General features: G+C 44.3%; 1 protein-coding gene across 1 annotated transcript in view; it reads left to right on the forward strand.

Annotated features, from left to right (window-relative positions):
• The window catches only part of PTPRQ (protein tyrosine phosphatase receptor type Q), a 221273-nt gene that overhangs the window by 44394 nt on the left and 159126 nt on the right, over nt 1-17753 (forward strand). Inside the window, exons 9-11 of the mRNA XM_089652140.1 lie at nt 3139-3321; nt 12251-12352; nt 15054-15174. Coding sequence (XP_089508266.1) covers nt 3139-3321; nt 12251-12352; nt 15054-15174 — 406 coding nt within the window. The remainder of the gene's footprint in view (nt 1-3138; nt 3322-12250; nt 12353-15053; nt 15175-17753) is intronic.

The raw sequence follows: 17753 nt of genomic DNA on the forward strand, positions 1-17753 counted from the left end.
GGTAAATAGAAAAGTGTAGTTGCACTCAGTAAGAGCAGTTGCACCAGAGTTTAGTAAATGAGTAGAAGCCCTCTGACATCCATCATCCAATCATGTGCAAGAAAAAATGCAGTTTATTTTAATCTTCCTTGTATGTGATTGGGTATTCTTTTGCAAAATGAAGCTTTAGCTCATTTACTAAGCTCTGGCACAACTTCTCATTAACTCATATATAGTATCTTTCACACAGACTAAATAATATACACTGATTTGGGTTATTTTAACCAAAGAAATGAAGCAGAATATGTTTTGGCCTAAATTTATGGAGAAAGAGCATTTATTTGCCAAATTTTATAACAGAAACTAGAAAAATGTGTTTTTCAGGCACAGATCCTGCAAGAAATCTGGAAAAAGCAGGCAGGGATCCTGCAAGGGGTTCTGGAGGACCCAGCAAGGTCCTTAAACTACTGGACAATTTCTATACAGTATGTATTAAATGGTGGGGAGTGCTGTCATATACAGTAAATGCCTTAAATAATCAGATAATGTATGGGATGCAGTCTCTGATTATTTAAAATATTTATATCACAGAACTCTCCAACTTTTAATAGATATAGAAATCTGGCAGTAGTTCCAGGAGGTTTTCTGTTACAGCACTAGCAGAATCCCTGACAGGTGTTCCAGAATTCTTCACAGGATCCCTGCCAGATATACAGTATATGTGTCTAGTTAAAGTACAACTAAAGGCAAAAACTTTTTCTTTTTTAGTTTTGGGTAGAGTAGAGATGGACTAGAGCATCTATCAGTTTTTGTTGCTATCTGTGCAGCCATTAAAGAGATTCAAATATAAAAGTGAATACTTGTGAGCTGCTATATAAGTGATGAATAGTCCAGAGTGCTAATTGTGAATCGCCTGCACCTAACATATACTCATACTAGTGTGTCAAATGAATGCTAAATAAACGAAAAATGTGCTGTGCTTCACTCAATAATGCTAAATTCAAATTATAAATACATCCATGTACTTCTATTAGTAATAAGTGCCAAAAATAATATATTAAATAAACAAATCAACCAATATCAGTAACCAAACGCAATGTCCACATACATGTCAAAAAAGTCCATATACACTTCTTCAGAAATTCATGTTCCCTTAAAATGAAATAAATATCCAGTGCTTCTTAATTGATCTCCTGTGTGAAAAAAACTAAAATTGGTGTGCTCCCCCACCGGTTGTGCTCTCACCTCATAAATATGACCAAACCGTTAAGTGAGGTCATATAACCCTTGTGTCCCTTTAAATGGGCCAAATTGTGGATGGGATGGTATCCTGCTGTTAGGGATCCCCCCTTCACTTGATCAATAGGCTCTCCTTCCATGGTCGTTTATATAGCGGAATAATCAAATCATAGTGTTTTATCCTTTTAAAAACATTTTATTATTTAAAGTAATGTACTCACATAATATCTGTCTATAAACTGCTTTGTGCACAAAATGTATCCTCTTGAGTTTTTGGCAGTGGTGAAAATCCTAAAATTACCAGCTGGTGTCAGTATGGAACCGTGATGTCAAAGCCCCTCCTCTACGCGTTACGCCACTGGTCAAATGGCTTCATCAGAGGGAATGATAGGATTTTCACCGCTGCCAAAAACTCAGGACATATTTTTAAGGGCTTGGTAGCCCACTTTTATTTAAAAGAAAGCGAAAGTTCACAAACAAATGATTTCCCATGTGGGATCGTCTCCAAATTCAACAGAAATCCATGCTCTGGAAAATGCCAAGCCACCTGGCTCATAAACTCACACAGCTTCAATTACAGTACCTCTCCTGGATACTTGACCTACTGTAAAGCCCACCTCTGGCCTATGGATGGAGGTTCTCCTGACACCCTGATAGGAGCCGGCCTGATTCCTGGAACTGAGATCTCTGTCTTTTGACTTCAAGCTGGGTTCTCTGACCCCTCTATGAGACCTTCAGTCTCCCACACTGGGAGCAGTTTCCAACTTGGAGCCCTGAGCTATTCTCAGACCTTAGTATATAACTACACCTTGTATATGTGTTCTCCAGATTGCAGGTGTCTAGCAAAACCTGGACACATCATTGAATATTCTGATCCAGAGCTTCAGGATCCAGAGAACGCCAAAGTTGCAGCTTTCTCTGCCCAGAAACATTAGTCTGGGATGTTGCATTCACCCTAAATGTGAATCCAGTGTCACATTTTCCTATAATCTCACAGTGACAAGGTGGTAAAAGGCATGTCAGTGCAGATAAACCTTTAAATTGATACAAATAGCAAATTGTCATGTTTATGTTATCTTTTAAAATACTTAGGGCAGCAAAAACCGACAACAGAGACCTGTATCTACGGTTTATTATTACACCTCCTACCAGGAATGTCTACAAATTCACAAGCTGGTCAGATCTATTAGACAAAATACTCTCTTCTACTGGTAACAATAAACAATATTTTCTTACTCTTTTTACTCTTTTCTTACAGTTCAATAAATATGAAAATGGTACACCTTTTAGCACAAAGAGTGTAGGAAAAAGATACACCCCTGCCATGTTTCCAGTTTTGCAGACCATGAAAAATTAAAATGCCAAAAATGATTGGTGAAACACACCCATGCTATATTTTACCACTTCTTTTCCTTTACTCTGACTTTTCAAAATAACAAATACAAAAATGTAGAGGCTGGATAAAAGGTGGGGTATAACAGTCATTTCTTAAATAGTACATTGTTATAAAGATCTATACATCAGACCAAAAAGAGGGACAGTTAAAAAGGAAAGAGGGACAAAAAGACTTGATACCAATGACAAACAGTTCCACTAAATGAGGGACAGCTGAGAGTATTTTCTATTATTGTGATATACATCTAAAACCATTCTCTGCATAAATTGCTGAAAACATATTTTGAAAAAGATGATCTGTTCAGATTTTTTTTTTTCTTCCATGTCATTGGTTTGTGATATATTGCAGCTTATCTAACCTCAACATATCGCTTACAAAAAACTGCATGCATCTCTTGTTCTACCTGAATAATTCATTCTTTAGCAGCATTTTAACCTTATCTCACCCCATTTTACCTAAAAGGGAGACAACATATCAAGAAATCGTATATCTAATTGTTTGTTTCTGTGTTTCTTTTGTTTCAGTACCTGATAGTGCTCCGGAAAATATAATATACAGGAACGTTTCATCCACAGAAATAACTGTGTCCTATTCCCCGCCATCCATACCAAATGGAATAATAATATATTACACAGTATACATAACATGGCAGAATGGAACAGTAGAGAGTGCAACAGACACGCCTTATCTAACACACAGCATTTCAGGTATTTTCTTTTTAGATTTTTTATCTGTTCATATTTAGTATTTCCAGGCCAATATTTTTATAAATACAGCATAGACAGGAGTCTACAAAGGCAGGATTTCAGCGAAGGGCAGTCTACTCCCTGCGCCATCACCCTTTCTACAATTCTTTCTTATGTAAGTCTTCTGGGTGAAATTATTAAAAAGGTAACACACAGATTGCAATCATTTGCATTGTTTGAGGTGCATACAAAGATCTCCTATCATAGCACAGGCATAATACAAGTTACATGGGGGAGGCACATAGCAAAAATCAGGTTCTGTGATTTATAATAAAGCAGAAACTAGCTTAGCAGAAAAATCTTCTTTTTTAATATTAATTTAAATCTCTAAAGACAAATTGCACATATGCATAAACAGGCTGCAGAAAACAGCGGTAATCAACTGTAATAAAAGTCACAGAAAATGATAGAAAATTATGTTAAATTCAATGCAAGGCATTTGCTCTTAGATACAGTATGTTAATAATTAGAAATCCTAGATACTGATATTTATATTTTACCAAACTAATATTTGTGTGATGCAGGATTTTCAAAAATGTCCACCCAAGTTACAGTTCATGGTACAATAAGCAGATATTTTTGCAACCTAACAGCAAGCACCAAGACATTTGAGGCATTCTGCTGATCCTGTTAACACCTGATGTTTCCTACCCATATTTTGGCTCTATAGCAGTTCAAGGGTAACATTGCTAGAAGAACATAGGCTAGTGTGTCTCAGAAGCTTATAAGGCACCATACACACTGGCTTAAAATTGCTGCCTCTACAGGAGTTTTGTGTTTTGCCTGTAGAAGCAGCTCAGTGTTATCCTATGCGTTCATGTTAGAGGCTTATTTTCAGCTCAACGTTTAGAGGCAGGAGAGAAAAACCCTTCTGGTTTGCGTCTTTGATTGGAGCATTCTTGCAGAAAAAATGCTAAACTCTCCTAAATTTGCGTAAACTGCACAAAAACGCTCTATATCAGCGTTTTTTTTCTGCCAAGGAAACTGGTGTTTTTTAAGCGAAAAGAAAGATCATGTTTTATAGGTGGCAATGTTCTTGTTTCTATGCAGTAAATTACATACATTTCTGTTTAAAGTAAACATTTCCTAAGAAATATTGGGGATGACACATGTACATAGGGACTGCCATTGATTTGACTAGAACCTTGCCCAATATTTGCCCTTTTGCCCATTTTTAATCAAGATTACATTTTTCACATTCACTTTATTTATCACAGTGATTTTTCAGTGATATCACACCAATATCATTACGTATATTTCAAATAAGTCCATGTATGGACAGGGATATCTTGGTTAACCCCCTTCCCCAAAATTTCCTAGGCACTTAAAACCAGGGTTTGAGCAGTGAGGAAGTGGGGTCTTGTGCTTCCCTTTTTTTCTCACCTGCCAGCACAGGAAGTACGTCATGGGACAGATTCATGTTGCATGTTTTTATTTTTATTCCCATACACACTAATGAATTATTCAGAAGTCCAAGGAACCCTTAAAACCAGTTTCTGTGGGGAACAACCACCCACACCCCCCCATAAGGGGGCAGGTAGGTGGTACTTGGGCTTCTCACTCTCACCAGCACCCCCTCCTGTGCACCTCCAGTGTCTAGCAGTCAGGTGTCCATCAGCATCATGTTAGAGTGCTTTAGGGGGGCACCTGTATTTGGGGACAATCCCTCAATGCCATCCCCAATGCTCAAGGCCATGTCCACTAGTATCAGCATTGCAGGGAGCTGCATGCTCACCACTTTCTTGCTTTGGTGATACCTGCCTGTATGTCTGGTGTATCAGTCTGGTTCATTCTGAAGCGGGGGGGGGGGGTATAATTTTTCATTAGAATAAAAAATACATTTAAACTTCTTCAACACCATGAAGAGCACTTCAGCCAATAATAAAAGTACATTCCTATTATTTAACAAGATTTGCTGAAAAAACTTTCCACAAAGATTTGTCCTGGAAAAATTCAAACTAATGAATATCATCCAGTGTCATAGACTATATAGGATCAATCTTATCAGAAATTGCAGGACAAATCCTGTAGAATCTTACTCTGGAAATTTTTTTCCTTGGGCAGGGGTCTTCTGCTCTCTGAGCAGGTAGCTAATGGGATTTATGTGGAGGGCGGAGGCGCTAATCAAGATTATCAGGTAGGAAGATGGGTTACTGTAAGGAGAGGGAGTGGTAGGGGCTCACAGAAAAGGAAGGCTGGCCCTGGGTTTGAGCACCTAAACAGATTTGCCAAGTTGGGTGAAGATGTGGGGGTGGCAAGCTCAGGGGTGGCAGCTCTGGATGTCACTGCCGGGAGGGCAGACCATCTGGGAGAGGTGGTGAGGGTAGTGCAGGAAGGCCTAGGCCAGGGGCATATCTGCCGTGAGGCAAACAAGGCGTTTGCCTAGGGTGGCAGTTTTCAGGGGGGCGGCACCGATCCCAGGCAGAAGGGACAAGGGACCAGGGCTTGGCAGGTCAGGAGAGCTCGGCATGGCTTGGGCGGGAGGCAGGTTCAGATGGAAGGCAGGGTTTAGGCAGGGGAGCGGGCTCAGCAAGTCTTGAGCAAGGAAGGTGGGCTCGGGTTATGCCATCCTGAATTAATGGCAAGCCGGCTGTCTTATCCTCTCTGTGCCTTTCCGGAGTGCTGATTCCCTGCAGCACCCACTGACTTTGTTAAGATCCAGCAGGAAGCCTAGGCTCGGACTGACCATCGCAGCTATGCTCCACCCACCCGGCCTCTGCAGCCAGCCCGGTCAGCTGACCGTGAAGAGGGGGTGCAGGAGAGGAGACCATCGCTGCATGTCAGGTATCAGTGCAGCCACAGACACCCCGGATCCCAGATAAGTGCTCCATTACTTGTCAAATAGAGTCTCTCTCTCCCCCACTCTTCCCCCTCTCTCTCTCCCCCCCCTCTCGCTCTCTCCTCTCTTTCCCTCCCTCTCTTCTTTTTCTCTCTCTTCTCCCCTCTCTCTCTCTCTTCTCTCTCTTCCTCCTCTCTCTCTCTCTTCTCCCCCCTCTCTCTCTTTTCCCCTTCTCTCTCTCTTCTCCCCCCTCTCTCTTTCTTCTCCCCCTCTCTCTTTCTTCTCCCCCCTCTCTCTCTTCCCCCCTCTCTCTCTTCTCCCCCCTCCCTCCCCTCTCTCTGCCCCCCTTCTCCATCCTCTCTCTCTTCCCTCCTCTCTCTCTGCCTCTCTCTCCCTCTCTCTCCTCCCCCTCTCTTTCTTCTCCTTTCCCCCCTCTCTCTTCTTCCTTCCCCCTCTCTCTTTTCCTCCCCCTCTCCCCCCCTATCTCTCTTCTCCCTCTCTCTCCCCTCCCCCTTCTCTTATCCTCCCTCTCTCTCTTCTCCTCCCCTCTCCCCCCCTCTCTTCTCCCACCTCTCTCTAATTTCTCCCCCCTCTCTCTCTTCTCCCCTTCTCTCTTATCCCCCCTCTCTCTCTTCTCCCCCCTCTCTCCCCCCTCTCTTTTCCTCTCTCTCTCTTCTCCCCCCTCTCTCTCATTCCCCCCCCCCTCTCTCATTTCTCTCCCTCTCTCTTCTACCCCCCTCTCTCTTATCCCCCCTCTCTATTTCTATCTCTCTATTCTCCTCTCTCTCTTCTCTCTCTCCCCCCCACACTCTCTCTCTCCTCTCTCCCTCTTCTCCTCTCTCTCCCCCCCCTCTCTCTCTCTCTCTTGGCTTCATTGTTCACTTGACTGGGCCATTAATATTCCTGGCTATGTTCTCTTTCGGAGAGACAGGGTAAATAGGAAAGGTGGTGGTGTCTGTCTCTATTTGAGAAGTGATCTCAGAGCGAGTGTGAAAGAGGACCTAGTTGATGGAGAGTGTGATGAGGCTGAAGTATGGGTGGAACAGCACATGGGGGTGCGTACTACAAAGGTAATCATTTGAGTTTGTTACAAGCCTCCCATTGTTAATGAGAAGGTGGAAACTCAGCTCCTTGCACAGATCAAAAGGGCTGCAAGGGCTGGGACAGTGATATTAGTGGGGGATTTTAACTACCCAGAAATTGACTGGAGTAATGGTACTGCAGGAACAGTTAAAGGGCAAACATTTTTAAATCCACTACAGGACAATTTTATGATACAGTTCATAGAAGCCCTACTAGGAATGAAGCTCTGCTGGACCTGGTAATCTCAAACCATGCAGAGCTTATTACTAATGTCCATATAAAAGAACCTCTGGGTAGCAGAGACTATAACATGATTTCATTTATTGTTAGCTGTAAACAGCGAGCACATACAGGAAAAATAAAAACGCTCAATTTCAAGAGAGCTAATTTTCCAAGGCTGAGAGCTGCTCTCCAAGACTTAGACTGGGATGGAATTTTGGCATCAATGAACACAACACAGAAATGGGAGTTCTTCAAAAAGACTATATGTGAATATTATTTGCAAAGTATATTCCTATGGCCAACAAGTTTAAAAGGCTAAAAATTAAACCTATGTGGCTTACGGCCAAAGTTAAAAAATCTGTAGAGAGCTTTTATTAAATATAAAAAAAAAATACAAAGAATATAACAGAATATGCAAAAATGCAGCATAATTTGAAAATGAATGACAGACTGCAAAAGATAGCAGGACCAACCCAAAAAATTCTTCAAATATATTAATAGTAAAAAGGTCCGGTCCGAGCATGTAGGCCCTTAATAATAATAATAATCCAGAGTGGGTGACTAGGACAAAGAGAAGGCAAATTTATTTAATACTTTCTTCAGCTCTGTGTATACAAAGGAGCATGGGGGAGCTCTTGTCCATAATGGGCATGGTATTGACACAGCTCCAGATGATCCACATTGGCTCACAATTGATATGATCCAAAAATATTTAGACAGTATAAAGGTGAATTATGCACCTGGACCAGATGGCATACACCCACGGGTCCCTAAAGAATTGAGCTATGTCATTTCAAAGCCATTGTTTCTAATTTTTAGGGACTCTTTAATGATTGACATAGTACCACTGGATTGGCGTAAGGCCAATGTGGTGCCAATATATAAAAAGGGTCAAAATCTTTACCAAGTAATTACAGACCTGTTAGTTTAACTTCTATAGTTGGGAAGATACTGGAGAGTTTAATAAAAGACCACATCGATGAGTTCTTGCTGGAAAAAAATATTTTAAGCAACAGACAGCATGGATTCATGAAAGACAGAAGTTGTCAAACAAATCTGATTTCTTTTTATGAGGGGGTGAGCAAAACCTTGGACAGAGGGGTGGCGGTGGACATGGTATACTTGGATTTTGCAAAAGCGTTTGACACAGTTCCCCACACATGGGTAATATGTAAGGTAATAAGGTAAAGTCTATGGGGCTTGGAAAAATCTGTATGTAAATGGATAGAAAAGTGGCTAAATGATTGTATTCAAAGAGTAGTGCTTAATGATTCATACTCTGAATGGTCTAGGGTCGTTAGTGGTGTACCCCATGGTTTAGTGTTGGGACCTGTCAAGAGAACCAGAGAGCACACAGAGACAGATTGCACGGAACCCGACCTGCGGGCGTTTATTGGGGAGGTTTTTGGGGCACAGACAACAGTTCCTTTAGTCCACAGATCCACACCAGACACAGCAACACAGTAAAGTTCTTTGGAAGGCAATATGGAACAACAGGGGTATGGTAATCCGCAGGGTTCGTTAAGGCAAGGGCAGGGTGGTTTTGTGGGACTTCGGGTTCCTGAGGAGAATTGGGCTGAGTCTTTTGGGCAGCACGGGGTTAGTCCACTTACTGGATGCGGGGAGCCGGACACAGAGAGCTACAGTCCACACCGGCAACACAGGGTTAATCCACACAGGCAGCTCCAGGCAGGGAAGGGTTAAGTCCGTTCGGCTCATGGGCAACAAAGAGTTAAATTCAGGCAGGGAAGATGTCCAGCCCACAGGCTCCCAGGGAACAAGAGGAAAGTCCAGCCAGGGAAGATGTCCAGCCCACAGGCTCACAGGGAAAAAGAGGTAAGTCCAGGCAGGAAAGATGTCCAGCTCGCAGGCTCACAGGGAACAAGAGGTAAGTCCAGCCAGGGAAGATGTCCAGCCCGCAGGCTCACAGGGAACAAGAGGTAAGTCCAGCCAGGGAAGATGTCCAGCCCGCAGGCTGACAGAGAACAAGAGGTAAGTCCAGCCAGGGAAGATGTCCAGCCCACAGGCTGACAGGGAACAAGAGGTAAGTCCAGCCAGGGAAGATGTCCAGCCCGCAGGCTCACAGGGAACAAGAGGTAAGTCCAGACAGGGAAGGGGTTCCAGGCAGTAGAGAGTTCACCCCACACCGGGGAGGATCCAGCAGCAGACGGGCGGTCCGGTCAGCCAGGGAGAGGAGAAGGGGGACGGGGGATGGTTGTATGAGAGAAGCTGGCACTCAGCACAGCCTTCTCTCACACACAGCCAGGAGAACAGAAGGGGGGTTTTCCCTGCTCACTCTTACGTACAGAGCTGGGCGCCTTGCTGCTGCAGTGGTAACCCGAGACTTCCTGTCGGGTTACCATGGCAACGGGCCCTGTCTCCCAGGTCTCCGGACCACCCAGGGAACATGGCCTTTGTACCTGTCTGGCATGGAGCCGGGAAGATGTGCAGGAGGGGGAAGGGAGGGGGTGGGGGCCTGTTTGTGGATTCCCTCAGCAGGGGCCGGACTGCAAGCGAGGGGGGTGAGGGGCTGCTGAGGGCTGCCTGTGTCAGGAACACGGAGGACTAGAAGTCCCAGCATGGACAGGACAGAAGAGTGAGGGACTGTTGAGGGGTGGGGGGTGGCAGGCAGCAAGCCTAGAGGATGGGGGGAAGGGCCAGCTCCGTGACAACCCCTCCCCCTCCATTCTACAAGTGCCGCCAGGGGAACCTCAACAGGTTCCCGTAGAGGCACTTGTGGACTGCATTTACTGGGGGTCTTGCTGACGGGACAGCCCATCTGCATTGTGGTGCTGGCTTCCTCGTCGGTATTGGATAGTGCAATTGTAGGGTTGTAAGGCCAGGCTCCATCGTAAGAGCTAAGGGGCCCAGAATGTCAATAGATACTCGTAGGAATGGCTCCTCAATGATGGGTAGAGCTGTAGAGGGGCCCGCAGGCCACCCGTTCTTTCATGTCGCTGACAGGTATCGCAGGTACGGCAGTAGCGAGCTACCGATTGGGACATCCCAGGCCAATAGAAGGCCTGGGCCAACCTCTTTTTGGTCCGTAGCGTTCCCTGATTCCCAGCCATGGGAATATCGTGAGCAAGCTGTAGCAGTTGGGGTCTGGAATTGTTGGGGAACTATCAGCTGTTTAGCCACGGTCTGAGCCCCCCCTTCGGCGTCGGTCTCCACCACTCGGTACAGCAACCCATTTTCCTGCACTATTATTTTGCTGGTTCCTGGACCAGTCAGCCCTACCTGGGCCCAGAAGCTTGTCAGAGTAGGGTAAGTGGCTAAGTCCCCTTGAAACTTGTCCCGGTCCCATGTCACCCCAGTATTGTCAGCAGTGGAAGTTGAGTCACTCACCGCGGGCAGCGGAGGTCCATCCACATGCTGGGGTGCCTCCTTCCTCTCAACGGTTTCCCAGCAGGGTGCACCACTCGGGGGTCCACAATGGTGAGGAAGGCCCCTGAGTCTTGGAAGCCCACTGCCTTTTGTCCATCCACAGTGACCTCTTGCAAGTGTTTTCCTTGGAGGCTCTGGGTAGGGGCCCCCACCAGCTGTAGGCCAAAGACTCCTTGGGGGGTGCCCTTGTCCGCGGGAGCGAGATCCCAGTCTGAAGGGGGTGGTGGAAAGTCCTCCGGAGCCTGGTACAGATCCACAGAATTTACTGGCCGGGGAAAGCTAGGCCCGAGAGTCTGTTTCTTGGCGGGGCAGCTGGCCTGGTAGTGACCAATCTGTCCACAGCCAAAACACCTCCTATCTAAGGCCGGTCTGGGGCCCCGTTGCGAGGTGGCTGAACGGGGTGGGAGTAGGGGCTGTAGCATCGGCACTGTTTGTAGGGGTATCCGGCGATGGGGAGGCGTGTAGGGCATCGGCGTAGGATTGGGCATCCTGGCCATTTGGGGTGCCTCGGCAGCAGGCTTCTTCCATTGTGGGTTAATGAGGAGAGCCACATCCTCTAAGGCTGCAGCTTCTTCCAGGGTGGCAGGTTTCCGCTCACGCACCGACTGTCGGAGCTCGGGGGGGGCACTTAAAAAGGAACTGTTCCTTCCGGGCCAGCTCTGTGACAGGACCCTTTCTTTTTAATAAATTTATAAATAATATAGGGTCTGGGATTAAAAATCCCGTTTCAGTCTTTGCAGATGACACCAAGCTGTGCAGTGGAATAACGTCCCTACAGGATGTCTTCAATTTACAAGCCGAGGAGATTAAGGGGGGATATGATCAACATGTATAAATACATCAGTAATTCATAAAGTGAATTCGATGTAGAGTTATTCACCCTGAGGTCATCACATAGGACAAGGGGGTACTCTTTACGTCTGGAGGAAAATAAATTTAATCTCCAAACACGGAAAAGTTTTTTCATAGTAGGAGCTGTGAAAATGTGGAATACACTCTCTTAAGAGTTGGTTCTGGCCAGCTCAGTGGATTACTTCAAAAAAGGCCTGGATTCTTTCTTAGATACACAGAATATAACTGGATACTAACATTTATAGGTAAAGTTGATCCAGGGAATATCCGATTGCCTTTCGGGGGATCAGGAAGGAATTTTTTTCCCAGCAGGAACAAATTGGATCATGCTTTGCTGGCTTTTTTTTTGCCTTCCTCTGGATCAACTGTGGGTATAGGATTATAACTTTTTTTTTTTCTATGGTTGAACTGGATGGACTTTTGTCTTTTTTCAGCCAGATTAACTATGTAACTATGTAAGATTTTTTCAAGGGAAAATACACTGTATTTTTTTTTATGTACTGTAATTTAGAAATATTGTCATTTAAAAGTGTTAACATGGAGCTGATTTTCTGGGTTTTTTTTTAGGTTTGCGCAAATATACCAATTATATCCTCAAAGTGTCTGCTAGCACTGTAAAAGGGGAAGGTGTACACAGTGAGCCACAAAACATTACCACAGAGGAAGATGGTAAGAGGGTAACAGTGTTTGTGACCTTTTTTTAATAAAATTATAATTTTATTATTATTAAATGTATAATTAGTCTATTGCACTCAATTATGTAGCTATAAGATCAATTTAACAATTTATAGTCTGAATAGTCTACTAATATTAATGGTATACCTCGGGGTTAGTGTTGGGTATGCTAATGTTGGTGGCACCTAGCTGTGTGCATCACCTAGAGCTGAAGCCCCAAAATTCAAGGTGCTGTTTGTAAAGCAAATTTCATCCTCAAAAACATTTACCTGGGACCTATCTGTATAGGACCTACTCATTCTATGTAGTTGGCTCCATTCTGTTGGCTGGGGCTTGGTCTTTCTTAGTTTGTTTTAGGATTAGGCCTCCTATAGCTTTCCCTTTACTTGCTGCTGTTGATTTACCTCGACCTGTTTCTGCACACTATACTCTTTGCTATTATACATGTAGCCCTCTTTTGAATGGTGGGGGGTGGTGTTAGGACAAATGGGCCTCCCCAAACAGGATATTGCGCTAAACCTGTAAGTAAATAAGGAAGCAAGAATCTGGAAGAGTGGGCTCATTTCTCTGTCTCTTCACATCTTCCTTCTGAGATTTTTAACTCAGCCTCAGAGAAACAGGAAATGGTTTGAGTTTTTTTTACCTTTTTTAAAGAGAACTGTAGCCTTAACAACAGTCTGCACATGCATCATGCATAGGGTAGACAATTTGCTAAATAGGAAAATGAAAGCCAAGAAATTGTAAGCTCTAAATTTGTTTCCAAGCTGCTTTCTAAAATGAGTCCATTACAGTGTTTATAGATTTTAATGCTCTGTATACTGCCGTTATGTTAGAATATGGAAGTGTGGCCACTGTGAGACTTAAAGTGGACCTAAATCCAACAATCTATTGTTTTTCTCCTCTGCTTCCTGCAGCCCTCTTTCAGGCCTTCCCACTAATCATATTTTGTATTACTTTCAAGCACAGCTGAGGCAAAGGATGAGTTGTGCACTGGGGTTGATTTACTAAAGGAAAATAGACTGTGCACTTTGCAAAGTGCAGTTGCAGTCTGCAAGAGCAGTTGCTCCAGAGCTTAGTAAATGAGCAGTGCTGCTGACTTCCGGCATCCAATCAGGTACAAGCAAAAATGCTTTTTTGGGGGGTTTTTTGTGTGTTTTTTTTTCCTTGCACGTGATTGGGTATTCTTTGCAAAGTGAAGCTTTACCTCATTTACTAAGCTCTAGGGCAACTGCACTTTGCAAAGTGAACAGTCTGTTTGCCTTTAGTAAATCAACCTTTCTGATTGGCTTTTAAAGTGATTGTTTTTAAATAATAAACATATTACACTGTCCTGCTCTGTGCAATAGTTTTGCAGAGAGCAGCCATGAACCTCTTCTTCTGAGGTCCCCTATTGGTGCTCCTGGCTCCTCCTTCCTTCTGAGTGCCTCCAGAGCTAGCCATTTGCTATAGGGGCACTCATGTGGGCTTGATCCTGAACCAGGCTGTCTGCTTCTATGGACACAAACAGCGTGACTTGGCCCCCCACTCCCTCCTCATAGGATTTGATTGACAGCAGCAGGAGCCAATGGGTCCCACTGCTGCCTCCATATTCTATGAGGAGAGATAGAGAGAGAACCGCGATGCTGCTCCTGGGCACAATGCTGGATCCAGATCAGATTAAGGTAAGTATTTGAGGGGTTGTGGGAGGAGAGCTGATCATAGAAGTTTTTTTCCCTTAAGGCAAAGAAAGGGAGAAAGGACTAAGGTAAAAACCTTTACAACCACTTTAAGGCCTCACAAAGTACTTTGCTACTCATGGTCCATCAACTAGTCATGTTTTTCATACAGTTTTCAGGTAGTTGAAAAGTTATTTAATTAATTGCAGTGCAATGGGAACCACTAATTATTTTAGTTGTGATTGTTAAACAAAATCTTCTAATGGATTCCTCAGCCTGACTTGAGAAACATTAATATAACTTGTTAAAAAAAAAGAATATTATTTTTATTGAAAGGAAAACATCTGAAAGAAGAAAACTGTTTAGAATTCAAAGTTGGAGTGAGATATTTGACATCAGAAGTTTATCAAGTTTCAGTATTTTTTAACATTTGCATGCTGCAGAATAACTGCATACCCAGCATGATTACACGGTGATGGAAATACGAATGACATATGTATTACTTCCTGTTTTATTAATGTGGCGTCAGTGTGTGTTATATGTTGTGTAGCATGGAACACTTTAAGCCTTGCAAGCAATCCCATATTTTTATGATCTACCAATGTTATGCCCAGCAGGAATTTTCCCACCTCTTGAAGGCTGAAATAATTATTTCCAGCTTTCTTCCCCCAGAGGAGTTGTGTTGCAAATAACTTTATTTTTACATGCATTCACACCTATAAAGCTGATTTTTGCTTTTATTGGAAAAAAATATTACAGCGCAGAATTCGTATAATATATTAAGCAAATCACTGTGGTATGCCTACTGATCTGTGTTCTCATGAAATCGTTCTTTCCATTGAATCACAGAAACAGATGTGTTAATACCACCATGAAAAATTGTCCTTCATTTTTGTAGCCAAGAAAGTAACAGTGTTATTGGAGCCGAAGGAGTGGAAATACCTGTTCCTGGTTCGTTTTTAAAGTGCAATTTCAGTAGATGGGTTAAGCAAATCATTTTGGATTGATTTACATGCTTCTCCTTTTTTTCCTGCTTACAGCTCCATCAACTCCACCACGTTTTCTTGGTATAAAAGAGATGTCCAGTATAATTGTGAAGTTGTCATGGCAAACACCTCTTGAGCCAAATGGAATTATTCTCTTCTACACAGTTTATATCTGGTAAGACATCCAAAACTAAAATATGTTCACTGACAATAATCAGTACATGCTTAATGAAGTAAAATCACATTGATCCTCATTTAAAAACAGTCTAAAGCTACAATTTGTTAATGTTAATTCCTTGCTTCAGTTTGCCAAAGTGAATTGTACATGCACATAACCAGCAGTGGTTGCCTAAAAAGAATTATCTTTATTCTCATCAAAAATAACACATTTATTATAGCTTAGTGAATAAAGCCAAATATCAGTAGTCATTTAGTTCCAAATGTGTTAATAAATAAGTATGTGTAACAATGGATGTGGTCCAGTGCTCCCTGTAAAAAAAATAGGATTGTAATTCTTTAAATTTTTGTCTTAAATGATCATTATTATCGTGCAGGCTAACACAATAAAAATGTATATTTGCCCTCTTTTATAGCTTTACATACTCTGTTTAAGCCTGACATTTCAGCTTGTGTGAGGGAGAGGTCACTTGCGATTTGAGAGTTGCTGTCCTATAAACTGCCTTACTTCACACACTGTTCACTAAGAAGGTTGGAGGAAGTATATGCAGATAGTTGACAGTCATGAACTGTGGACTTCATGTGACCTATGACTCCATGATGTAGTTTGAAGTTTCAGTCTGAGATAATGAAAGTAGAGCCAAGGGACAAATACAAATCTTTCTTGATTGAGCCTGCATAAGTATAATGATTATTTCCTCCATTAAATACCATGAATGATTTGTACTCATGGTAGCCCTAAACTATCTGGCAGAGTACAGATCATTCGTAGGAATGTGGCTGCCTGGTGTCAGTGCACACTAGTTAGAGGACTTGGCCAGGATGTTTTGGGTGTAAAGGCTGTGCCGTTCTGAACAGGGATGCCCAGCAATGTACTTGGGATTGGGGAAGAAAATGAGCATTTAAGTAATCTTGGTACAGCAGGCTGGGGGAGGGGAAGTGAAAAAAAATAAGATAAAAGCACAACTGCAGCAGCTATACAGCCACATGTTAGGACAGCGGTTCTCAACCTGGGGGTCGAACGACCATTTCCCAGGGGTCGCCTAAGACCATTGGAAAACACATATTTCCGATGGTCTTAGGAACCGAGACACCGCTCCTGTCTCCGGCGATGTGTGGGCGGGATGATATGCTGCCCCTGTCACCGCCTCCTCGCCGCTGATTGGCCACCGGAACTGTAACTCAGAAGAGGCACACAGGCGGCCAATCACCGGCGAGGAGGTGGAGCTTGGAGAGGAGGAGCCGAGCGGCAGCGCGCGTAGATCAAAGAAGATCGAGGGAGCTGCAGCAACGAGTGAAGAGGAGAGAGGCCAGAGAAGGAAGACAGCTGACAGGTAAGTGCAAATTTTGCTGCTGCAGCCAGGTATGCAGGTTGTAGATGGGAGAGGGAGAGAGCGAGCCCAGGCTGGAGCAGGAGTCAGCAAGGTAAGTATCATTGGTGTCAGTGGGAGGGATAGTGCCCCATCATTTGTGTCACTAATACCAACGATGGGGCACTATTCCTCCCCCCACTGACACCAACGATGGGGCACTATTCCTCCCCTCACTGACACCAACGATGGGGCACTATTCCTCCCCCCACTGACACCAACGATGGGGCACTATTCCTCCCCCCACTGACACCAACGATGAGACACTATTCCTCCCCTCACTGACACCAACGATGAGGCACTATTCCTCCCCCCACTGACACCAACGATGAGGCACTATTCCTCCCCTCACTGACACCAACGATGGGGCACTATTCCTCCCCTCACTGACACCAACGATGGGGCACTATTCCTCCCCCCACTGACACCAACAATGAGACACTATTCCTCCCCTCACTGACACCAACAATGAGACACTATTCCTCCCCTCACTGACACCAACGATGAGGCACTATTCCTGCCCCCACTGACACCAACGATGAGACAGTATTCCTCCCCTCACTGACACCAACGATGAGGCACTATTCCTCCCCCCACTGACACCAACGATGGGGCACTATTCCTCCCCCCACTGACACCAACGATGGGGCACTATTCCTCCCCCCACTGACACCAACGATGGGGCACTATTCCTCCTCCCACTGACACCAACGATGGGGCACTATTCCTCCCAATGACACCCACAATGGGGCACTATTCCTCCCACTGACACCCACAATGGGGCACTATTCCTCCCACTGACACCAATGATGGGGCACTATTCCTCCCACTGACACCAATGATGGGGCACTATTCCTCCCACTGACACCGATGATGGGGCACTATTCCTCCCACTGACACCAATGATGGGGCACTATTCCTCCCACTGATACCAATGATGGGGCACTATTTCTCCCACTGATACCAATGATGGGGCACTATTCCTCCCACTGATACCAATGATGGGGCACTATTCCCCCCACTGATACCAATGATGGGGCACTATTCCTCCCACTGACACCAATGATGGGACACTATTCCTCCCACTGACACCAATGATGGGGCACTATTCCTCCCACTGACACCAATGATGAGGCACTATTCCTCCCACTGACACCAATGATGGGGCACTATTCCCCCCACTGACACCAATGATGGGACACTATTC

This window comes from Staurois parvus, unplaced genomic scaffold (assembly GCF_062004578.1).
Source record: "Staurois parvus isolate SC_StPar_1 unplaced genomic scaffold, SC_StPar_1.0 ptg000025l, whole genome shotgun sequence".
Taxonomy (NCBI): Eukaryota; Metazoa; Chordata; class Amphibia; order Anura; family Ranidae; genus Staurois; species Staurois parvus.